A 25,998-nucleotide genomic window follows, 5' to 3' on the forward strand; every position below is an offset into this window, starting at 1 on the left:
ATCCAGTTATTACTTTGTAGATTTTGCAGTCAGATAAATCGCTACCTCAGAATTACAAAGTTCTGACATTTTTTGACATTTTGAGTTTTAATTTTAAGACCATGAGGTCAGAAACCAAATGTTTTATCTGCTCTATCAAAATCATTTGGAGTTGTCATCAAGATATTCAAAGAATTGCAGTGAAAAAAGCTTGACATGTTATGAAACTCAGAATTTTTAAAGTCAAATTTCTCAAGTACTGAGCATTGTCATTTTCTGAGGTAGCAAAATGCTACATTTCACCAGAGTGTGTGTGAGTACTGACAAGCACATTGGCACTATATAGGTCATCTTGTGCAGGGAAAAAGCAAAACATACATATATAATATAGACAAAAACGACTGAGGGGAAAAAAAAAGAATTACTAGGACCTACCGGTGGTGCCCTTCGACCACCCGCTTTTGGTCTTGTCAAAAGAAGTTAGCCTCCAGTGAGTAGGCTAACTAGTGCACCCATCAATAAGCCCCAACTTGCTATTATTGTGTTGTAATAGAAGAATGTGAACACAAGGGTTTGCTGTACAGAGGAAGATCAACTCAAGCATGAAAGAATAATAAATAACAATGACAACTGCACGGTGCACAAGAAAACTCTTGAGCTAACAGAAACAAGGGACTTACCAGTACCAGATCATAACTTTAGCCATCAGCTCATTTAAGTGAATGAAGCTGGGATGCAATTTACCGGACATCAGAACAAAATTGGCCACATTTTCGTAGGAAGGGATTATAACAGTGATAAAAAGTAACATGACAGACAAGAAGTAGAAGCAGAAGACCATATCAGATTGTCTGGTGTGAGTAAGAGTTTTACTGCACTTGCAACGCAAATCTAAGGTCAGCACCTGCAACGTAAATAGGTCATATATACCTATACGTATTTAGTGCCGAAGATTAAAGGTGTTACAAGAGAAAAACATGCAAAGAAAAGAGGGAGAAGAGATAAGGATAACAGGTGCTTGTTGATAGGAAAGTAGGAGCAAATCATAGCAGAGCACCAGCCAACCACAAGCATGTCAAGGAAGAAAAAAGGGGGAGACCATTTAAGACTGAACAGCCTCTTCCACTACACGTGGCATGAAGCATAATTTTGCCAGAATCATCATCTCAAGCCTCCCACTGTTGTACTATTTCGCAAATGTCAGGAGCCACTAAACTTTTTTTTTCAAAGTGGGCCGAATAAAAATGAAAATGCCAAGAGTGGGTCCAATTATAACTGATAGAATGCTAAGTGTGGGCTCAATAAATATTTTGAATACAATACACAGAATACCTGTCTAATGAAAGATTTGTCATAAGTTGATTAAAGAGTGCCACTTTAGTTACAAGTCATGAGGTCAAGAAAAGCAAGTTTAATTTGCACTGAGGAGTTCAATGAAATGATTATGGGGACCAAATCCCGAGCATGCTAGAGCTATTATATGTATTATAATGACTGAGATAAATTTCTCCCTGCGAGATTAATGAAAAAAAATTGTCATCATACATTATATCTTCCAAGTTTCTTTGTTGCTGTTTTTTTTTTTTTGCCATAGATTGGTGACCCCTGCATTAGGTCATGCAACTGAAGGTCAAGGAAGTAGAGATAAGAACAAGAGTAATACTAAAAGACAAAGCCACAACATTTTCATCATCTTTAAATATTGTAAATAATTTAATTTTAAAAGTTTTACATGACACTTTGATTGAGGACTCTACGCCATTCATGGGAGAGAGAGCGAGCTTTCCCCTCATTTTCTCATTTCCCGAGGCCCAACAAGCAAAATCGTTTTTGTCAACATAGCAGAAAGCCAAATCAATTTGGCCTACATCACATGCAACAGAAGAAAATATATCGATTATTATTACGTATACACAACAGACCAACAGCTGAAAAACGTTCTGCTAATCAGTACATTGTTCATTTTTATTTTTACCATAAACAAAGGCAGATCATTACACAATTCTGCTAGTGAGTGCACCATTCATTTTTACCGTAAACAACGGCGGATCATTACACATCAAAGGCTGAATCTAGAGATGACACTTCCAGGTTTTCCAAGTAGGTTCATTTGATTTTTTTCATGCAAATCGACAGACACGTTACTCTTCATAATGCCCATTCCCCCATTCCCAAACCAAAAACAAGCAGACAGAATGAGGAAAGAAACCTATCACACAATCTCACTGACCACAGGCTAGTGAATCTCACACCAAGGTCAAAGAGCGATGAAGCTCCCATTCCTCAGCATTATTTATATATATACACACTTCCAAAGCAGCCATATCTTATAGTACATGTTGATCCACCAATTCAGAAATATACTAAGCACTTTGAATGACAAGATTCAAGCACTATGCAGTGCACTTTTGAGTTCCAATAAATAAAGGACTGAAATCTAAGCTTTTATAACTGTTATAATAAAGGAAACACTTTGCCCTTCTCAGTAAGGCCAAAAACAAAGCATAGACCTGGCTCAATACTGCTCAAGACATCAACAAGTTAAAACAGTATAACACTGAGCTCGAAAGATGCACCTTGGAACTTGGTGGCTTTGGTAGTCAAGTGGTTAGGCTAGCGGACTCGAAATCATAGGGTTCAGGGGTTCGAGCCTCAGGCCTGATGTCATGTCCTTGGGAAAGGCATTTTACATAAGTACCCAGCTCTAGACAGTGAAAGATCTAGTCAGTGTGTTGGTGTTTTAGTGCCTATAAAATGGCAGCTTGCACTGTATGCTTCCCAGAAAGTTGAGATTGTTTTAGAATGCTAACAAGTGTGCTGGGGTAATAATACATAGATTGTAAAGCACATAGAGCTAGCTGTTGAGCCTGAATTTGCACTATACAAATGCTATAATTATTTTCAAGTCTTCTTTAAACATCCACGGACTCAAAGAGGAAAACATTGATTTGACTATTTCATACATGAGACATAACATCACAGAAAAAATGAATAGTTCAAAGAAAATCTCTTGCACAAGCTTTTTCAACTCAGTCCAACTATATTTTCTTTATTTATGAATTCATTCCTGTACACTGTAATTTTGGACCTGTCAGGACTCCCCATGTTTCACAAAACGCTCGAAAAGAAATAGACAAACTCAGTTTGAAACTTATCAAATTACAAGAACGAAATAGCATTTTTGTCAGTGGAGAGGTGCACTAGTCATTTATCATTCTTTTCAATCAATTTAACTCTCAATGTCCTCCATAAAGGGTATGTCAACAACTATAAAAATAATCAAATAAGCCTACAAAATGTTTGACCCTCCAAGTGTCGACGGATAATTAAATTGACCTACTAAAGCTTCACTCTGCGGTGTTGCTGCCGATTAAATCTGCCGTAATTTCCAATTTGTTTATCACCTTTTTTATATTATTAAACATTTCAACTCCTTCACGAATGATCTGTATTTTTAATTTACATTCTTCTTTCTAAATATGAAAAGGTTAACACCTTTGCTTGCTTCATTTGCCTGTTCTCAAGTATTTTTCTCACATATTAAGGTGAAATCATAGAATTTCCCCTGGCACCACAAGCTATTTATTAGAGCCACTTAGAAGGGTTAAATCAAGAGCCAACAGCAACATCCACCGAACAGACACTACACCTACTGAGCAATTCATCAAACTTAAACACCAAAGTCTTTACAACACTGCACCTCACAGTACTATTTGTACAAAGGAGGGGGGGGGGGGAGTGGTGGTGGGTAAATTAAAAATTTATCTGACAAACCAAGGAGATTATTACAACCAGGCAGGTTTATAACCGAGATCCAGAAGTAGAAAACAGTGTACAACTCAGTTCTGCAACAACATAAGAGATCAGAATCTTGTCATTCTGAGGGCAACATGTGTCACTAACACACTTTTAGGACAATCATTCCAGAATTAGAGCACCATTCTGAGGACATGACATTACTTAAACGCACCACTCCACAGTCAGCCGCAGCATTCTGAAGACATGCATGGCGTAACTAAAACGCACCACTTCACAGTCAGCCGCAGCATTCTGAAGACACACAACTAAAACGCAACCATTCTTCAGTGAGCAAAACATTCCCAGGGCATGATATAACTTACTACCACACCACACTACTAAGACAACTGTTCCACTTTCAGTTTCAGCACAGAATTCTGAAAACACGATGAGACTAAAAACGCATCCATTCCACAGCCAGCCCAGCGCTCAGTCCCCGTCTTTGCTACTGGCCGCTTTCTCCTCCTCGTCCTCTCTCTTCCAGATGCAGACTAAGTTGTTGTCCGTGCCACCTGTGACAAACTCGTGGGAGCTGGAGATGGCCACCGTGTTCACCACCAGTTCCTGAGGGCCAAAGGAAAGAGAGAGCTACAGTGCGTAGTAAGACGGGTCACCAAGCCCTTAAAAATGAAGAATTGCCAACAAACCCATGACCAAAATCCAAAATAGAAGCTTTCTTCCGATTCTTCTCTAAAAATCAGAGTGGGGGGGGTGTCGGAGCCTGCAGAACCCCTGTTAAGATTCCGCTACGAGCCAAAAATGGCAAATAAATAAATGTGTATTTCAAATACACACGAATTAGTATTTTTACTTTATTTACAACACATTGTCAAATTATTGCATATAAATCTGTGTATTTTCACATCCTTTAGAATAAGATGTGAACAAACCGATGGAAACAATTTAAGAGGTAAATTGGATTGTATGCAAATCCAATCAGAATTCTTAGACGAAAAAAAAAATAATCAGAGGACTCAGATGTTACCGAAACACTTGATAGATCTGTGAAAGTACATTTATATATCTAAACCATTAATGATTGATTTATAAAGGCACCAGCCACCCATGTCTTGGTGCTGTTTTAGCCTTCAGATTGCAAAGACGGAGGCAAACCAACCAGCAACACTTTCCCAGCAAACACCGAGAATGAACATGATGCCTGACCAAAAGAACACGTGAAATGCGGAAGGAGTGTTCTACCGTTAACATTAAAGAGATACACCATCACACAATGTTGGTTGGTTAAAATGAGCTAAAGGGTTGCTAGAAATCACTAAATATCAAACATGAACATATTGCAAAACTAGAACATTTGTTGCATTGGATATATTTTTTTTAAAACATGATTTAACAAAATATATGTTGAAAACACTCACTGTTTTGGGCACAATATCCTGATTGTTGGTTATGTTGGGCCACTCCAGAATCTGTGGACAGATCACGGAAATAGTTTCATTATCATAACAATACAGTTATGCCTGCATAGCTTTCATTTTTCATTTTAGTTGGTAACAGTTTTACGTCACTTGCAACACAATAAGGTGTTGAAGATTAGAGGTGTAAATTACAAGAGGGTAGCAATCACAACAAAAAAACGGATAAGGACTATAGATTTTTTATGGACAAGAAGGAGCAAACCATATCAGAGCACTTGCCATCCACCTACTAAATTGGTCACTGCTGCTGAAGATTAGAGCCAAGATCATAGCAGAGAGCAACAGACGAAGAGAAGAATTTTGTTTGTTTTAGTAAGGTTTTAAGGCACTCGCAACTGCATATGGTCATATGAGCGCCAAGGGTGGATGTCAGCAGAGAAATCTATAGACGGGGAATCAGGCTTACTCAGCTCACCTCTCTAGACTCAACAGCACAAAGTCTGCTTCAACTATCAAGGCACCCCGGAAATAGCAGTTCACAAGAGAGTGACAAACATACAAAAGAAATAGAGGAAAAAGGACGATAGTAAGGATGAGGAAAGAAAAAGCTGCAGTTCCCTTATGTTGTTCCGGCACAGTACGATCATGACGTTGATAAATCAGCCCATTTACAATTCTACTGGTCATTAGAACATGTGTTAATATCACCCCTTTGGGAATGGCCTAAAGAAGAAAATTGAGGAAAGTTATGGGTGAAAGATGTTAGGAGAGAAAGAGCAAGCCACACTAGAGCACCTGCCTATCACCCACTGCTTACAAAACAAAGTTTCAAGAACAGAGTGATTGCATAATTGCCTTTACCAGAAGTAAAAGAAGATAGAAACCAACAATATATTTTAAAAAACAAGACAGAAAGAGAGACAGATTCCACCATCAACAATTAAGACTGAACCCATGCACAATGAAGCACCGGAGTCGGTGGTCTAACGTTTCGGTCCTCCACCATCGTACGACGAAGACCTGAGTTCAATTCCTGTGTGGAGAGAATTTCTATAGAGTGCTGGATTTTTTCTACTGGGATGTTGTATGCTTTATTAAAAGCAGTGACCATTGGCACATATAGTTGTAGTACATGTAAGAGTTTTACAACACTAGCAACACAATAAGGTCACATAAGTGCCGAAGATTAGAGGTGTTACAAGAGTAACAAACACAAAAAAGAAGAAGGGGAGATAAAGACGATAGGTGTTTGATTGAAAAGAAGAAGCAAGCCACACAAAAGCACCCGCCAACCACCCACAAATTTGTTATCACTTACAAATGAAACAGTACTATATAACTCGTAATTGGGAAAGGGGAGACAGAGTGTTGGTGTGGACGAGCGACGAAAAAGGAAAAAAAAAATGAATGCTTACCAAAGATGCTTCCCAGATATTTTCCTCATCTTCATTTTGTTGTTTTTTGGAAAGAACTGTTTCAATGTTGTACAACAACAAATTTCCCTGATCATCCCCAACGCCCAGCAGACCTGAGAACAAAAAAATAAGGCAAATCATCATCCTCATCATTGCCATTTTTACCCTGGATAGGTTCCACATAGCCTTCCCCTTGATCTTTAACACTGTAGAATCCAGTCCAATACTTTCTGGCATCCCGATGTATGCCCATCGCAAAAGGCAAAAATATTCATGCATAACAAAAACAGTACTTTTGGTTTGTTCTTCTTCTTTAAGCACATCCTTCTTTAACAAACCACACACATACGACACACACACAACCATGCAAGCACAAACACGCACGCACGCATATACGCATTCATGTATTCCCTTGAGAACACGCGCGCACACACAAACACACACACACACACACAAACAAAAACTCAAGGCATTGCAGTAAGTCAAAATTGTCAAAAAATAAAAATCAGGTATCTTGTAAAATTTGACGAGGCACATCCACCGGTCCTAGCCTCATTACCCTTAAAAAAATAGTAACAGATTTAGACAAATTCAACATTTTGTCGTAAAATAATGTCCTGCTTGAAATAAAACTTTTTTTTCACTTCTCCGGAAACGTCACATTTTGACATACACTGCATAGGATGAATGATGGCGGCGATAATATACACTGACCGTTGCTAAATCCGAGATTGAGGTATTTGACATTGTGTTGTGGGTACTTGAGTTTGATGATTGGTTCGATAGCAACGTCTTTGCAGTTGTTGACAGCCACCGTGTTCATATGCTTGGCCAGGTCCCAGATCAAAATCTCACCAGATCCCACTTGTTTTGTTGCTGAAATAAGAGACAACAAACTCTTTAAAAAGAAGCTCCACACTGAAACTTTTTTGTTAAAAGTACTTTTCTGTTCAGGCCAAAGGGCTAAAACTCTGATGGCCACAGGATCGGAAAAGTACAGTTAAGTACTTTATTATCCGAAAAAACAAAATGTAAAGGAACAGACTGTAAAAGAAATTATTGTGAAGTCGTATGAGATATCCATAACAAGGGATACAAAATCAAAATACCACTACCGTGTACTCAACACGATGCTGACAGTAACAAGGCTCACCTATCAGATCACCAGGAAGCTTCATCAATCCATCTACTGTTGTTGTCTTGGATTTCGGATGTTGAAAAACAACATCTGGTCTCCTGTCGAAAACATACAGAAAAACATCATTTTCAAAAAATCAATAATAATAATAATTCTTGCCAAAGAATTGAACAACTGAATTCTATTTTCATCCATTTGTTGTTAATTTTCAGTACAAAGTGCCACATCATAGGTGAATCTCAGGTCTTTCAAGTGTCCTCCATCTACTGAAATTCCTTTACTGAGCAATGGCTTCTTGGATATATCTTCGATTGCTGCTGCGACTAGTTAGGGTGAGATGGGGTCTCCTTGCCTCATTACCTTTTCTATGGCAAACTTTTCTCACTGACACGTGGTATTGAAGATGGATTCTAGCTGACACTTCTGGATAAATCTTATCAATAATTGGATGTATGTCTTGTTCATGCTCATTTTCCTGAGAGCTTCAAAGTTCGATGGACGCAAGGCGTTTTCGTAATATAAAAACCTTTGTAACATCTACAGCCAATGTAAACGACCAAGTCAAATTTCTCCCTGCGAGATGAATAAAGAATGTAATTGTCATAGTTAAAAACAACTCGGAGCTGTAGATTTTATTTGTGGCATTTTACTGTTACTTAATTCAATGATTGTAGATGGTCACTCGTTGAGTATCAGGTACATCCAAAATTATGATATCAGATTGTAGAACAACAACAAAAATTACATGAAGTGGGACTGGTTTGAGTGTAGTTTCTGTGATAAACCGCTCATATTCCAGACATCCAAATCTAGGACAGTCCCAGGAAATACGAGACAGTTGACAAACCTATGCTGTAATCTATGCCTTTTCAGTTTTAGTAAAAAAGTTACCACATTTGCAACATAATAAGATAATAATAAGTGCCAAAGATTAGAAGCCCTACAAGAGAGAAACAACAAAAAAAAGGAGGAGAGAAAAGGCCAATAAGAGTTTGATAGGACAGAAGGAGCAAAACCACACCAGAGCACCAACCAACCGTACACATTTAGGCCTTGAAAGGTCAAAGGAACTCACTCTATGACCCTGGCACGTCTGACGGGCGACAAAGCCGAAGCATCCGACACGATCCATCCCACACAGCCCCTCTCTGCGCCGGCTATGAGCAAGCACGTGTTTTCACAAAACTCCAAATTCAGAGCATCACCCACTGTGTCTTGGAGAGAGATTTTCAGTAGCGGCCTGAAGAACATACTTTAGTAAACTATACAAAACCAAATGTGAGGCGTCATGGTGAAATCAGGCGATCGTCAAAATTATGAAATAATAAATGCAGACATTTTTCTGCCAGTCTGGCAATTTTTGGGGAATTTTTGTCTTTTGGCTCAACACTTTTTATGTCCATATAAAAACAAGTTTACATGTAAATTTTACTGAAAAACACATTAAAGGCACAAAATATGTAATTTTTCAGATTTCAAGGACTCTCAAGTTATTGAAGTTATCAGACTTTGGTAGCTATTTTCTCACTAATTTTTTCAATGAAACCAGGTTACCCCACCTTCTTCAATAACAAAAATCTCTACTTCTAGTCAAGATAAAAGAACATTTTTTTCCAAAAAAAGCAAGGCCAATGAATAAGCTTTCAGATGATACCAATAACTCCACAGCCCCAAAAATTGACAAGCGCCTGATTCCACAGCATCGTGACACAAATAGTCAAACCTGCTAGAACAGCCACCTGGTTAAGACATAAACTCCTGAACAATAGACCAGTTCCCACTTCCCCCCTCCCTTGTGTTTTTTCCTGTGTCATAATGACACTGTTCAAGACATCCACCTCTCTATGACAACCACCTTTTTGCTCGACAATGGGTGCTGTCTTGGACAATTTTGACTGTACATGCATGCACCTGCTTTCAAACTATTTTGTACAGAGATCGTAAGTGGACACAAAATGACAATATCATAGAAGCAAGATTGAAATGATTTGAAATCACTATGGATCAAAAAGCATTTTTTTAAATAAGGTAAATTACGTTATTTATTATCTTACCCCCTTCACTTCTCTGACTTATATGTAACAAAAGAAATTGGGGGGGGGGGGGGGGGGGGGATCAAATTCAAATTTAATTTTTGAGTCTTAGAAGAAGAAAAAAGCTAAATACTGACATATAAAAGACTTTTGAGAGAACTCAAGAACAACTCACGAGTAATTGCTGCTGGGAGAGTTATCTGGGATCCCAATGTCCCACAGATACACAAAACCATCGCGAGACCCACCTGGAAGACAGACATGATTGTAGGAGGTCAGGATTCCATTTTGAACATTCTGTTCTTCCCTAGACTACAACAAATAAACTGACTATTAAAAAAAAACAATACAAGAACTCAGTAGCTATTACAATTTGTGCATTACACAGCAAGACTCTTCATAGAAAAAAAAACCAATCTTAAAGGACAGTGGGGGTTCGGGCAGAAGAAGCGAGAGAAATACAGAGAGCAATAAGAAGACGAGAAGAGAAAGAAATGAGATTTTGGAAAGGAGCACAGAATAGGAGTGACTTCTGAGGAATAAAAGTAACATCAGACCAAGAGCTGCTCACACAATGCACAAACTGGTAGGGGAATCCTGAGCAACTTCTTGAATAGGAAGATCCTGAGGTGACTACTGTATATGGCATGATCGCAAAGTAAAATCGGACACTTATGTTTGACATATCAACATGACAGATTTGAAAAAAAGAAGACGTTTTCATTTTCATGTAGGTGAAGTAAAAAATAGTGAAATGGTTTAGGTTTAACACCCCCATCAACACTATTAGGTTATTCAAGAGGTGGGAACTCCTAGTTTAACGTCCATCTTAGAAAAGACCGAGTCATAATTATGCAAACCTGCCATTCTATGAAATCTAAAAATCAGGATCTCAGGTTAAAAAAATTGGGATCAACAACAAATCACCAAGGTGACTGCCAAGCTGACTTAAATATTTCCAGAGACGTCCATAAAAATATCCATGTTAATGTCCTCTCTCTCTCTGTGCGAGCGTGTGTTATTATTATTTTTTTAAATCCTGAAGTATCATCATGTCAAAGACTCCTAGCCCAAGTGTCTACACCCACCCCCCCCCCCCCCCCCCCCCCCCCCCCTTAAGTCTCGAAAGACGCTTCAACCAGTGTGCATGAACTTAAGCTGAACCAGTCAACGGGCAGTCCCTGGCACACACGAAACTCACATGCTGATGTCACATGATGCAAACGCACGATTGAAACAGTTTTACAAACGGGTCTTGATGACGGCCCCAACTAACCACAACTTGGACAAAACTTGTTTTTCGAAGTAACAGCAGAACTATGAATAGTATTGATCATTTTTAAGTCACAATTGAAACTGTTATCAGTCCATCATCAGAGAATTCTGGGTGGAAACAAAAGCAAAAGTAGATCTTGAGAATGTCTTAAGTCGTAATGCCAAATCGATACTACTTCCATTAAGTATAGTACAACACATGCAAGCAAATATCCATCACAACTTGGGGCAAGTCAACTACTAAATCCGGCATCGATATTTTGGAAAAAACTGCTCAGAGTTCCTGCTGACAAAAAGATTAACGGGTGCTTCCAGCAACAGAGAAGAAGGCAGAGTGATTTTTAGAAAAATCCAGCAAATCGGGATATACGCAATCAAAATAGTGAATATTGGGATGTTTCAGATTTGAGGGAAAATATCGGGATATCCCGATTAAATCGACATCTGTGGAAGGTCTGCAAATGGGAAATTCGTGTAATGTGCCTTTCCCAGAGACACAACGTTGAACTGAGCCGTGGTACAAACTCCCGAACCCGCATTCTCTCAATTACGTTAGCCTAAGCACTGGGCTATCGAAGCCACTCATGTAGGTGAAGAGAAGCATATTGACACCATAACAGCCATTAAGTGCAGTGAGAATGCCAGATGGACAGACAGATACAACAGAGGGAAAAAAAGAATATTGGAGCTACCAGAGGTGCACTTCAACCACAATCCATTTGATCTTATTTTGAATTGAGACCTGAGCATGTTTTAGAAAGAGTTTTACAGCCATTGCAATACAAAGAGGTCATATAAGTACCAATGATTAGAGAGATGATACTAGACGGTAACCCCGTTTTCTTTGCATGTTATTCTGTAGTCACATTCTAATCTTTAGCATTTTTTGACCTGATTGAGTTACAAGTGCTGTGAAATTTACAAACACTAAACACATTTTGTTCATGAGAGAGAAGATAACACACAAACAATTCAATCACAACAGCTTAGCAATAGATACTTGAGACTTACTGAAGAGAAGTCTGGTTTCCGTTGGATGAAAGGTCAAACAGCTGATGTATTTCTTGTGACCCCGAATCAGAGCATACATCAAAAGTTGGTTTGGGTAGATCAGTTTGATTGTGGCACCTTCACCTAGAAGAGAAGTCATTACCACATTTAAGGTAATTTTTATAGATTAAGTTGTGGGGGGGGGGGCAACTGAAATAGTGTGGTTTGAAAAGAGCATCTGCTACAAGAATATATTTCAGTCGATTTAGTGCCTGTGGCTTCGACTAATATTCTGACATTCTAGATCTACAAACAACTAAGTAAATATTCAATAGTCTTTACATTGCACCAACTCAAAAATAGAAAATAATATATGGGAGTATAATAATCACATATTGTGCTCATTTTTTTTCCACTGTAAACGGCGAAGTTCAAAATCAAGTCCCAAATACTGTTATCTAATACATGGTGGAACCGCCTCTTGCAGCCACCTATTCAAAACAATTACCTGTACAAACAACCACCTCCCACCCCTATCCCTTGCATCATAATGACATTGTCCAAGACGTTCTATTGTCAAAGACAACCACTCTTCTCCTCAACAATGGGTAGCAGTCTTGGACAATTTCAACAGTACTTTCTTCCAGTTTTTCTAGGTTTCCTATTGTAATGAATCTATTTCTACAAGCGGAGATACAATCTCAGATTTTCCTTGTGAGTTGTAGGTTTACTTAAAGGGAACAAAAAAAAAAGGTTACCTGCAACAGCTAAAATGTTGACCTTCTTTTTACTGGATGCTTCAATTGTGGTCCAGGCGAGGGTGTAAAAATTCTGAGGAATTCGTTGCACATTTAGGAAATAACAGATATTTTGTCCACCAAAAGAGGAAATACACTAAAAAATCCATTGCCATTACTTTAAGAGAAGTCTGCTTCATAGTTCTAAAACGAAAAAATCTAATGACGCAAATCAAAGAGAGCTTAACATAGAATTTGATGCATCCTTACAACATACTTTCAATATACCATGTGACCAGAAAAAAAGTTTGTCCCAAAGAAAGCCGATACAACCATCATAATTATTATTATTATTATTATTATTATTGCCTACTATTTTGAGTAAAGCACATTCTGACACAAGGAGTGAAATTGACAATCAGGCGTTGACACTGCACGAGGGAAATCTCTTTTGAGTGATCAGTGATGGTTTCTCTCAAGTCTTGGATAACTCTCAAAGGTTTTCCCACACACACCTTGTCCTTCAAACACATCCAATATTGAAAGTCAAGTGGACTCAGATCCGGATTGTTTGTAGTCCAGTTGTGCTCAGTCAGACTGACTGTTCTGTAACCACAATGGTCGCTGATCCGTTGCAGAACAGCTCTGGTGTTATGATGAGCAGCCCTGTCTTGCTGGAAGTTCTGGTTCTGTCTCCCTTCATCATCAACAAATAATTCCAAGCTTCTCCAGAACTTTGGCAGGATGACGAGGTATCGGTCAGACTTTACCGAATCACGGACCACCCTAACCTTTTCAGGGGTGCGTTGTTTTTACAGGCTGCCTACCATGTTACTCGGGGCTTAGAATTCGAGTTCTGTTCTTCTATTGACCCAAACCTTTCAAAATTTGTAGCCCATTTCAAAATGGACCTTTTGCTTGGAACAATAAGTTTGCTTCGGATATCTATCCTGTGTACATGAGCAAATAATTCACATGTCAATTAGGGAGATGTCGTTTGCAGATATATCGTCACTGCGAAAGCATGATGTACAGAGGTGAACTGTTTTATCATCTTTCCATTGAGCAACAGCAATAAACTTTTTAGAAAACATAATCCAGATTATGTTTAAGGTTTCGGTCACTTTAGCATGTCAATTGGGTCATAATTTTTTTAAAGTTCTTAATAAAACATTTCTTTTCACAAACTTTTTTCTGGTCAGCTGGTAGTTACTATTACCCTACATCATTTTCGTCCAGTTTTGTCTGACTTCAGCTGTGTCAAATCTGTCTCTGCAGTACACATGTTACTTGTTATTTCAAGTTGGGTTTTTTTTCAGATAAGTATTTATAATGTCCTTACTTCGTTTTTGATGATGTCTCTACTTTACATATATTACTTATGACTTTATATCGTCCTTACCTCATTTTTATCAATGTCTCTGAAGCGTTTCAGCACCTGCTCTGTGTTGACGTCGATGATGCAGACTGTCTTACCGCCACAGGTGGCAAGCAGGTTAGTCGTCTCATCTGCATAAAAAAAGTAACAATTTCTTTGTTTTAGTAAGGGTTTACAGCACTTGCAACTGCACATGGTCATATGAGCGCCAAGGGGTGGATGTTCACAGATAAGTCCAAACGGGGAATCAGGCTTATTCTGCTCACCTCTCTAGCCTCAACAGCACAAGGTCTGCTTCGACTATCAAGGCACCCCGGAAACAGCAGTTCACAAGAGAGCGACAAACATACAAAAGAAAAAGAGGAAAATGACGATAGTCAGGATGAGAAAAGAAAAACCGCAGTTCCCCCATGTTGTTCCGGCACAGTATGAGCATGACATTGATAAATCAGCCCATTTACAATTCTACTGTGCATAAGAACATGTTAATATCCTACAATCACATCCTCTATAGCACAAAAGCTATAAAAAATGTACAAGTATGAGTAGGGAAAAAAGTAGCAATCCCAAACGCACATATACAATCTTCAGCACACAGGCTATAAAACATGTGCAAAGTGCAAGTATAATATGTAAATGGGTAAACAAGTGACAATCACATGCACATATACGATATAAATTGACAAGTTAGTGTATGAGTAAATAAGTACAAGCAGTATCTTCTACTGCACATACGCGATAAAAATTGTGCTATTATCTTTGTGGATAAACAAGCAACAATCACAGCTTTCACGGCACACACACTAAAATTTTGTGCAAGTAAGGATGTTGGCAATTGAGTAGCAATCATATCTACCACACCACAAATGCTTTAAAAACTGTACAATGGAAGTACGTTTGCGTGGGGAAAAGAAGTAGCAAGCACATCTTCTTCTCCACATACACGATAAAAACTATGAGAGTGAGGAAATAAGTAACAAACATATCTTCTACTGCACACATGCTCTAAAAATTGAGCAAATACAAGTACACATGTGTAGGCAAACACTTAACAATCACAACCCTGCATATTCGCAATAAAAAAGTGTGCAAGCATGTGCGTAGATCTGAATGCACTTGCGGAGAAGACAGTAACATTCCCCAGTTGTGCACAGTTAGCTCCTGCTTAAGTCAAAACCATAATTTTTTTAATGTGCCGAGCATTATGTAAAGTTTATCTACAGTTCTGGTTCTAAAAGACCAATACTGTGCCTCCAAGTTAGGTCGCACAGAAAAGGACACAAATTTACTCTCTTCTCTGCTTAAACGGTTACATTTTGGGGGGGGGACAATTAAGAACATATTTTCAAAAATTGAGTTTTCTAAGCCAACTAATTAACTCCTGATGTTATTCTTTGAAGATCACTGAAGCTCTAATGACTCTATTAAATGTAAATCAAATCCAGTAGAATTTCCTTAAACCAAAATCAGCCGGACAGCATAATTTTACTTGGTATAGATATGTTTTTGGTTTAGAGAGATTGTTCAAATAGCGAAGAATAGCGTCAGGGATTTTATTTCCTTCCAAATCAACACTGTTTCTGGATCAACCGTGTTCGGTTTGCGTGGACCCCATTGTAACTGAGTCAGAAAACCATCTTACTTTTTAATGTCTCTTTAATGACAATTTGTAAAAATAACACACAAAAAGTCATGCAAAGGGTCTGTGAAAGTTGTAAGAGGAATTACAGTTTTGGATTGTGTTGAGCAAGAAGACTTGTGAAAGCTGCTTTAAGTCCTTGGATTCTTACTTGGATTCTCTAGGGACGGTTCAAATGCACATTTCCAAATCTTTGTCTCATCATCATCGTCCTTCTGGTTGTGACACCTGATGAACAGTGTTGGGGCGTAGTCATCAAGGCTGGGCTGAGAAGAAACAAGTAAATAATATTTGTCAGTAGTAGTAGTAGTATAGGGTTTTACGGCGCTCGCAACTGCGTAAGGTCATATGAGCGCGCGAAATAATATTTGTCACGACGTAGTGGGATCAGGTACGCATCGCATCAATTTTTGGGTACATGGAGTTATTGGCATCAACTTAAAGGTTGTTCATTTGCCTTGCATTTGATGAAAAAAATATCCATTTCTCTTGAATAGAAGTTGAGATATTGGCGATTGAAGAAGGTGAGTCCTTGGAAACTGCAAATTTAAATTTTCATGCCTTTAATCAACGTTTTTCCATAATATACACACATAAAAATGTTTTTAAATGGACATACAAGGTGTTCTTGAGCCAAAAAACACGCAAGCACAACGTTTACAAATGATTTCTAAACTTATCAAAATATTCTAGTAACATAACACCTGAAAGAGCTGCGAAGCTGGCCTACCGTAGAAAACTGCATCTCCCCTCGATGCTTAACGGCAACAGAGGATGAAAAAGTAAAAGTAAGTAAGTACTTCATTTTCAGCTCTTTGTATAACATGAAGCAACTTTGGCCTCAGGCCTAAAATTTTCAATCAAGGCTCAAATATAGTTACCAAACGTCCCAGGTCAGGTGCTTTCCTTTTGATGCCCCTTCGAGCCATTCCCTGAAAAACATAACAAAGGGAAGAAACAATACGTAACAAAAGAATATGAACATATAGAACACTTTAGACAACTAAAAGCAGACCTATATGGTTTAAAAATGGGTATAAAGTATAAAAGGTTTACTACATTTTCAGTTTGACTCTGCCTGAAAAGTCCTCAAGTAGCCTAACCTACTGTATTTTCAGACTTAAAATTCACTACCCTGTGAGACATCATGTGTGATATTACAAGTCCAATTAAAATGATATTCCAAAGAGGAAAATTCCCAGAGAAAGCAGTCTTACTTCTTCTACGTACACTCTACATTATATCTACACCCATGCTAAACTAAACTAGACTACTAGATCTAGAGATCTAGAAGTGAAATATGTCACCCTGCCTTAGTCATCGTTATTCTAAAGCAAGTGGCTGTTAACTGGCATCGCGCCTGTCAATAGATCTATGATTCTCCCGTGCGTCACGTATAGTTGCACATGTCACTTCTTCACAGCTTTCCATCTCCCCTGTTGGCATGATGACCATTATTGTTGAAACTGAGTCCAGCGCCAGATGCACCTTCTTGTAGTTCTGGTTGTGACTGAGGGTTGTTGACGCTTCTGGAACTGTCACATCTGATACTGAAATTCCTCCTTCCGCCACTGGAGCTTTGATTGAGTAGTGGCTGCGTGTCCGTCTATGGTGAATCGCATTCTAAAGAAATGCAGACCCTGATGAGTGTTTGTGTAAGGCCATAACGTGCCCACAGGGGAGATGGAAAGCTGTGGAGAACTGTCCAAAGACAGTTGTGTGGAGGGGAGTTCTTACACCAATGCTAGCGGCTCCTAGCAGTGGCTCCGCCTACGAAGCATAACTGGTGAGCAGTCACCTCTACGCAGAAAGGACAGGCAAGCCTGGACCATCAAACAATACACTTCAATTTGAATTAAAAGTGAATCGTCCATTCACACAATGTACAGACCTAAGCTAGCAATATCGGCATATTTCCATCATGGCGTCTGAGTCATCGATGAAAGAACTCATGACAATGTTCAGAGAACAGATGGCATTACAACAGGAACAGCACCGTGCCTCTATGGAAGCACTATTAGCCATGACAAAGCAGTCATCCCATCAAGGACAAGGTGATACTGCGACAGTTTTTTACATCCCATATTTTGCGGCTTTCGACCTAAAATTTGAACTATGGACCGACTACTACTCAAGGTTCTTAACCTTTGTCTCAGCACATTCAGTGCCCAAAGAGAAACAAGCCAAAGTGTTTCTCACTAACCAGTCATCAATGAACTACAAACTACAAGATAATTGAAAATATGGCCAAACAGCTCAACCCCCCTTAAGATGTCAATTCATTAACTCTCGATGAGGTATCGGAATTCATGAAAGAGTACTACCATCCCAAGAGGTTCATCGTCCGGGAACGATACAAGTTCTGGTCAGAGATGAGAAGAAAGCCTGGTGAAACCATTCAAGAACTGGCTGCACGAATCAGACAGGATGCAGTAACTTGTGATTTTCCTTCAATTACCAATCTATAGGACGAAGCCATGCGTACACGCTTCATGTGCTCACTTGACAACGAGGCTGTATTGAAGTCATTGTTCAAGATGAAAGATGACCAGTTGACATTTGCAAAGGCAATCGAGATTGTTGGCCAGATAGAGGACGCAGCAAAATGCGTGAAGGAAACGGTGTACGGAGAGAAAGACTCAGTGCACAAAGTGAAACGTCAGAATCAGCAAGGCCAGAAATACAAATATCCAAACATAAAACCAAAGAAAACAGCCCCTGCTACAGCAAATAAGAGGGATTTTCCAGCAGGTACATGTGGTAGATGTGGAAACAAACATCCAGGGAAAGACTGCCGTTTCAAAACAGCAGTTTGCCATTATTGTAAGAAGACGGGTCACATAGAAAGGGCCTGTTTGCAGAAATCCACAGGAGGAGATGGGACAAAGAAGATAAAAACCGTTTCAACAGTTAAGACGGTCAAGGCCATTCCACATTTGATGGTTGATGGAAAAATCAAAGACAAAACTGTAAAATTTGAACTGGATACAGGGGCAGGTGAAAATTTCATTTCTTCTCAAACTTGGAATCTTTTAGGTAGGCCAAAGCTTCAGCCCGTCGCAAGCAAGTTTGAGTCAGCCACAAAGCACTCACTTTCCACCCTCGGTTTTCTTCAAGAGACTCTAGCACTAGAAGACTCTAAGCCTCAACACATTTCATTTGTAGTGACAAAGTGCCAAATTTGAACATTATGGGAAGATCAGGAATGAAAGAACTGAACATTTCTGTTGATCAATTTCTTCATGGCATCAAGAAACTAGAAAAGGTGCAACCAGTCACTTCAGATAGCAATTTAGAGAAAGCATGCAAAGACTTGTGTGCAGAGTTTCCCAATCTTTTCTCAGAAGAGCTAGGGTTACTGAAAGAATTTGAGTTGGACATCAAATTCAAAGAAGATGCTAAACCAATTTTCTGCAAACTACGTGCAGTTCCTTTTGCACTGCAGGAGGACTTGGAAGCAGCCTATGATGCAGGAATAGCCAAAGCGGTGTGGAAACCTACCACATTCAGCAGCTATGGAACACCTGTAGTCCCAGTAAGGAAAAGGGATTCCAAAGGTCAGCCGACAGGACAAATCAGAGTCTGCGGTGACTATTCAGTCACAGTGAACCCCCAGTTAGCACCTCATAGACATCCAATTCCATCACCAGAAGACCTGATGAGAAAATTAGGTGGAGGCCAATACTTCAGCAAGATCGATCTCGCAGAAGCTTACAATCAAATTCAACTCTCCCCAGCCTCTCAGGAGAAACTCGCCCTCGGTACTCACAGAGGGGTGCTTTTACAGCAACGTCTACCATTTGGAATCACCTCCGCACCAGGTTATTTTCAAAAGGTGATGGACAAAATGATCATCTTCAGAATCTCCGAGCACTTTTCAAAAAGCTTGAGGACAGAGGACTCTGTTGTCGTCTCGAAAAATGTGAATTTGCAAAACGCTCAGTTCAGTACCTTGGACACAGACTTTCACATGAAGGTATAGCAAGAGGACCTAAGGTGGATGCTGTGATCAGCATGCCGCCACCATCTTCAGTCTCAGAGTTGCGTGCATTCCTTGGACAGGTCCAATTCTATAACAAATTCTTAACAAATCTGTCAACGGTCCTGGACCCGCTCCACCGCCTGACAAGGAAAGACACTCCTTGGTGCTGGGGTGCGGAAGAACAGAAGTCATTTCAGCATGTGAAAGATCTCTTGTGCACAGACATGATTCTTGCTCACTTCGATCCATCTCTGGATCTTGGAATTTCATGTGACGCATCAGACTGTGGCCTAGGGGCAGTACTCTTCCACAGATACCCTGACGGCAGTGAGCGTCCAATCGCCAATGTGTCCAAAACACTATCAGCAACACAAAGGAAATATAGCCAAATTCACAAGGAGGCTCTGGCGATCATTTTTGCTTTGTCAAAGTTCCACCAGTTCGTTTATGGCAGAAAATTCACCCTCATCACTGACCATAAACCTTTGCTCACAATCTTCAGTCCAAAGAAAGGAACACTAACAATGGCTGCAAATCGTCTGGCTAGATGGGCACTGACGCTCAGTCAGTATGAATATGACATTGAGTATAGAAAGTCATCTCAACATGGAAATGCAGATGCGCTTAGTCGTCTCCCTTCCGGACCAGACACAGACTTTGATATGAAAGAAGAAGGTGCGGACATGGACTCTGTTTGCACCATCAAAACCATCAGTTGTCAACTCACACCTGCTGATCCTGGGGTCGAGAAAAAGGAAAGTGAGAAGGACCCGAACATTTCGACAGTGATGAGATATTGCAGGTAAGGATGGCCTTTGTCTCAGTCACAACTCTTGCCAGAACGGAAAGCATACTGGCAAATCAAGGACTCTCTTTCATCAGAGGCAGGATGCTTGTTCTATGGAGCCAGGCTTGTCGTTCCCAACAGTCTGTAGCAACAAGTCAAATCTTTCACCAAGGACATTTTGGAAAACAACGAATGAAACAACTCGCACAAACTGCAGTACACTGGCCTGCAATAGACTCCAATATCATGGATCTCTGTTGCATAAGTGTCAAACATGAAATGAGCATCAAAACAACCCTTCGAAGGCACCAATTCATCCTTGGATGTTACCGGAGAAACCATGGAGTCAGGTGCACATAGATCATGCAATAAATTCATGGGACACAACAGGTTGGTACTGATCGATTTTTACTGTAAGTATCCAATCATTCATTGAACATCGTCAACATCCAGCAAAACCACCACTGATCTCCTGCAAGAGGATTTCGCACACTTCGGATTTCCTCACACCATCGTCAGTGACAACGCTACAACTTCCTTTACCTGAGATGAATTCCAGACCTGGTGTCAAGAAAGGGGTATCATTCACCTCATAGGAGTCCCATACCATCCCGCAACGAATGGAGCTGCAGAACGCCTAATTCAGAGTTTTAAGAATTCTCTTCAGAAATCACCTCTTCCACCCAAAATCAAAGCAGCTCTGCAAGAGTTCCTCATGGCTTTTACAGGCGCACTCCTCTCTCGAGTGGTTTGTCACCAAGTGAAATACTCAATGGCAGACAAATGAGATCACTCATTGACGTCCTGCAACCTTCTCCGCCACACATGGCTCAAAGAAAGCAGCTCGAATTCAGGCAAGAGCAGTAGCACCACTCTCACCTATGTCGAAGGGTGTGTGCATTCTTATCATGTGGCAACTCCAGTATATGCCGCTTACTTCGGACCTCGGAACGACAAAGTTCCGTGGTGGATCCCAGCTATTGTGTCAAAACAGCTAGGGACCAGAAGTATGCTTGTGAAAGTGTGTCCTAACGGTCCAACCTGGAAGCGACACATTGATTAGCAATGACAATGAATAACGACGGCCGACAATTTATGTGGCCATTTTAAATAAAAAAACACAACACTTTCACTCCAACATCATAAGTAGCTTAGTTAGGCCTAGATCTAGACCTAGTCTAGAATCTAGAAATCTAGATCTAAATCTAGATCTAGATCTAGATCTAGATCTAGCAAGCCGGGCTAAATTAATCAAATCATCTCTCACGGCGACGCACTCGTTTCGATACCCTCGTCGTTTCTATCCGAACTTCAGGGCCAGCAGGGTCCATCAACAAGTCAGTCGAGCACGTAGAATCCAACAATTTGAAAGAAATTATGAATAGACATGCTTTTAAAAATTCAACAACGAGCTTCCAACACGCAAAACAAACTCACCACTAACAACTCTCTGTTTACCAAGACCAAGGCAACAGGTTCGATTGCTTTTTCTTCGCAGTTCGTCGCAGCACTACATTCAGCGAGCTTAGTTTTTGCGGTAAATTTACCTCTAGCGAGTAGCGAGCGGAAGTTCAAGGATGCAAACAAAGTTTCGTTTAAAAAAGCGTTCACCATTTTACTTTCGGGAAAATAACATTATTATTATTATTATTATTATTATTATTATTATTATTATTATTATTATTATTATTATTACTAGGCCTATTATTATTATCAGTATTATTATTATTAATATTATTGTTGTTGTTGTTATTATTATTATTATTATTATTATCATGATGATGATGATGATGATGATGATGATGATGATGATGATGATGATGATGATGATGATGATTATCATTAGCCTATTAATTATTATTTTTATATGTTGTTATTGCTGTTGTTGTTCTTGTTGTTATTTTTATTATTATTATTATTTTTATAATTATTATTATTATTGTTATTATTATTATTATTATTATTATTATTATTATTATTATTATTATTATTATTATTATTATTATTGTTGTTATTGTTACTATTATTAATAGCCGTAGTAGTAGTAGTAGTAGTAGTAGTAGTAGTAGTAGTAGTAGTAGTAGTAGTAGTAGTAGTAGTAGTAGTAGTAGTAGTAGTAGTAGTAGTAGTAGTAGAAGTAGTGGTAGTAGTAGTAGTAGTAGTAGTAGTAGTAGTAGTAGTAGTAGTAGTAGTAGTAGTAGTAGTAGTAGTAGTAGTAGTAGTAGTAGTAGTAGTAGTAGTAGTAGTAGTAGGCCCTATTATTAAATTATTAATTATCATTATTGTTAAACGATGACCAATGCATCCGCATAGGAGAACAGTAGGCTCTTGGTTAGCCTACTTGGTTGTAGAATAGATATCATCGACGCAGGCAGTCCGCTGCTCCTCCCTCCTCTCCAGGGTCCATGAAAGGGTTGGCTTTGCTGATCGTGTCAGTCATCGTGACAATGATACCAATTCTGGCAGATAAAACGCTACCACCTTTTGAACATTTGAAAGCTCCACTTCCACTGCTTACTAGTCGGGTACATTAATGTGTGCAACCTGCGGTATTTTCTCTTGGTTTCAACATTTCTTATTTGTGAAGCCTTAATGACTTGCTGCCCACAGTGATTGCTGCTCCCCAAATCCAGCTCAGTCTGTTGGGCGCTAAACTCTCCCATATCGAAAGACTAATGTTAAAGTCATTCATAGACATTTTCATGGTGTCTTTGTTATGCTTTCTTTTGGTGCGCTTAAATTAAGCGCCTCGAAGGACAGTTCAGAATGGAATATAATACACTGTTTTGGGGTTTCTGAAATCAGGCTAAAAACACAGCAAGCCCGGCAGCGAAGTTCAATCCTTTTGAGATTAGAAAACCGACTCTCGCGGCATTCGCCCTTTTGAGAACATCGGTGTCTGGTATTTTGTCCTGCCGTTTGAAACCAAGAAATCTCCTGAAGCATGTCGATGTTAAAACGGTTAAGCTAATTCTTGGCATGGCTTTAATTGATAGGCCTACACCATCCAGATCGAGGCACCATATTATACAACAAGGTTGGGAGGGTCACATTGTAGACGTTCAACTTTATTGTGTATGTGCGAATGCCACAACAGTCCCAAACGGTTCACTAGCTTTAAGCCTATTCATGCGTAAAGCCTTTTCTGCATTGATGCGAGCATTTGAAGAAAGTCTACTGCCAAGATAACTGAAGCTATAATAAACATTGTTCTGTGTTGTGTATAAGTAGGGGGCCTATTTTGATTTTAGGAGGGAGGATCTGCGTAGCCTATCACCCGGGACATGCTTTGAGAGAACTTTATGTTTTTTGTGCTTATTACGTGTCCCAAGTTCTACATGCATTCAAAAAGAGATCAAAACAGTTTTGCATGTCAGGTTCTGCATAAGCAAATAATGCACAATCATCGGCATAATATCAGTTCGCCGTTAGTCATCATGCCATGCTTTGTTTTTACCTGTAGCCTTCGGGAATTAAAGACTTTGTCGTCCTTTCCGTAGGCCTACCTGATATCCACACCGGCAGCTATATGAGCTTTGGAATGCTTTACTTTTTTATTAAGGTGTTTTTTACGCTTCCATTGGTACGATTTAGCTTATTTAGGAAGCGAGCACCCGACCCAGCCTTTCAGGACAAACCCAGCTACATAATCCTAGCAGAAAGGCCAGGATACCCGACACAAGTTTCTCCCCACTCAAGAATCGAGCTCAGGTCCCCTGCGTGTGACAGCAAAGCACCTAACGGCTACACCACAGACTCCAGTGGAATGCTTTATGCATGGTACAGAAAAGTATTGTTGCCAACACACAGCCCTGTTTTAAACTCCATGGTGAACCACAGTAATGAACTATGGAAGCCAATCATACTTCGCCTGGGTTTTCCATAATATTATAAGCTTTCCCGACGAACGGAATAAATAAACAAACAGACAAAAATAACAACAAACAAACAAACAGACAATCAAACAAATAACCCTATGTATAGTATAAGGCTTTTTATTCAGCTCTACGCACATTTCCTTGATCTGCCAGGTGGCAAAGATCATGTCTCTGTGCCCACTTTGGCGCGGAAGTCACACGCATGACTTTCAAAAGATATTAAATTGTTTCAACAGACGATTCGGGCAAGGACTATCTTACTGGCTATGTGGGTGGTTGGCGGGTGCTCTGGTGTGGTTTGGTTCTTATGTCCTTTCAAACGTAGATCTATCATCCTTATCTCCCCCTCCTTCTTTTTATGTTTGTTACTCTTGTAACACATCTAATCTTCTGGCGCTCATATGACCTTATGCAGTTGCGAGCGCCGTAAAACCTCTACTAAAACAAAAACAATTACTGGCTATAGACAAGAGGGATTTACCACCTCTGTGATCATCTGAAGAATGCATGTCAGCTTTGTTTTTGTACAGTTGAATGATGGTTGCATCCTTGTACTCGTAAGAAATACTTCCAGAGTCCCACATTTGACATAATTTAATAGTTGTGTCGGTGCCTGAACAAGAAAAAAAACACATCGACGTAGAATTCAATTATTTGAAGTACAAAAGTGAATACACACCAGTATTGTGTAATACGCAATAGGTATACTGTCGAAACTGTTATAACAAACTGAAAACTGATAATCACTTTTGCCTCAATGATTTGCTGTCTTTAAAAGTAAGTACTGTACGATGTTGTTATGGGAATGAATCACAGTGCAACGACTCTTAGCCTTGGCTAACGACTTTCTAATCTAAAAAAAAATTAATAAAATTAGTTACAGATCTAAAGAAAACGTATCATTGGATGAGATCACAAAAGAACAGTATGGGGAGACATGGGCATCCAAAGTTGTAGACCGCAGTTTCAACGTTGACGAATTTTTCAGTATTAAATAAAATATTGTATGGAGATTTTTTTAAGTAGCCCTAAAAAAACAACCCCGGAATTTTTAAAACTCTCTGCAGTAATCCCAGTTTAAACGACCTCAACCCGTTTGAATCAAAACCAGAACGCAGCTGAAGACTTTCAAACGTTCATGAACCGCCCCAGTAATAGATAGCCTAATAATAAATAATAAATGACATTTATATTGCACTCAATCCCGATTAAAGTACACAGGCTCTGAGCGCTTTACAATACAGTAGGCATACTTAGTACTAAGGTACAACAGTAAACATAAAACGTGTTTTGACTAAAAGAACATCACTCCAAATATTCATTTGATTAATTTAAAAATAGAAACGACTTTATCTGACATTTGAATTAATCAAAAGATTTGATCTCAGTAGGCTACATGGTCGGGGTTTCTGACAGTTTACTCAAGATCACAATAATATAATATAATATTATAATAGTCTACTATAACAAACTAATAATAGTAGAACCCGCTTCTGGGAGAAGCGCACACCGCGGGGCTCTCCACTCTCCCAGCATTTGGATTACCACCAACCACCTGCCCAATTCTCCAGTTTCTACCCCCCCCTCCCAAAC

General features: G+C 39.4%; 1 protein-coding gene across 1 annotated transcript; it reads right to left on the reverse strand.

The window, feature by feature from the left end:
* Positions 1-1,670: 1,670 nt before the first annotated feature.
* Positions 1,671-22,092, reverse strand: LOC101845729 (leucine-rich repeat and WD repeat-containing protein 1). Its single transcript, XM_005110091.3, has 13 exons — positions 21,965-22,092; positions 16,640-16,690; positions 15,910-16,024; positions 14,144-14,250; positions 12,763-12,835; positions 12,026-12,148; positions 9,915-9,987; positions 8,782-8,946; positions 7,722-7,804; positions 7,283-7,444; positions 6,569-6,681; positions 5,154-5,204; positions 1,671-4,341 (listed from the first exon to the last, which is right to left on the reverse strand). The coding sequence occupies exons 2-13, from the start codon at positions 16,685-16,687 to the stop codon at positions 4,207-4,209; spliced, it is 1,248 nt and encodes a 415-aa protein (XP_005110148.1). The 5' UTR covers positions 16,688-16,690; positions 21,965-22,092; the 3' UTR covers positions 1,671-4,206.
* Positions 22,093-25,998: the final 3,906 nt, after the last annotated feature.

The sequence above is a fragment of the Aplysia californica genome, unplaced genomic scaffold, assembly GCF_000002075.1.
Source record: "Aplysia californica isolate F4 #8 unplaced genomic scaffold, AplCal3.0 scaffold00851, whole genome shotgun sequence".
NCBI classification, from domain to species: domain Eukaryota; kingdom Metazoa; phylum Mollusca; class Gastropoda; order Aplysiida; family Aplysiidae; genus Aplysia; species Aplysia californica.

Excerpts from the sequence above, each read along its gene's own strand:
- LOC101845729 (XM_005110091.3), bottom strand. The coding sequence starts at position 16,687 with ATGGCTCGAAGGGGCATCAAAAGGAAAGCACCTGACCTGGGACGTTTG. Across the intron at positions 6,682-7,282 it reads CAATCTCGGATTTAGCAACG|GTCTGCTGGGCGTTGGGGAT; the intron begins GTCAGTGTATAT and ends TTTTGTTCTCAG. Across the intron at positions 4,342-5,153 it reads AGGATATTGTGCCCAAAACA|GAACTGGTGGTGAACACGGT; the intron begins GTGAGTGTTTTC and ends TTTGGCCCTCAG.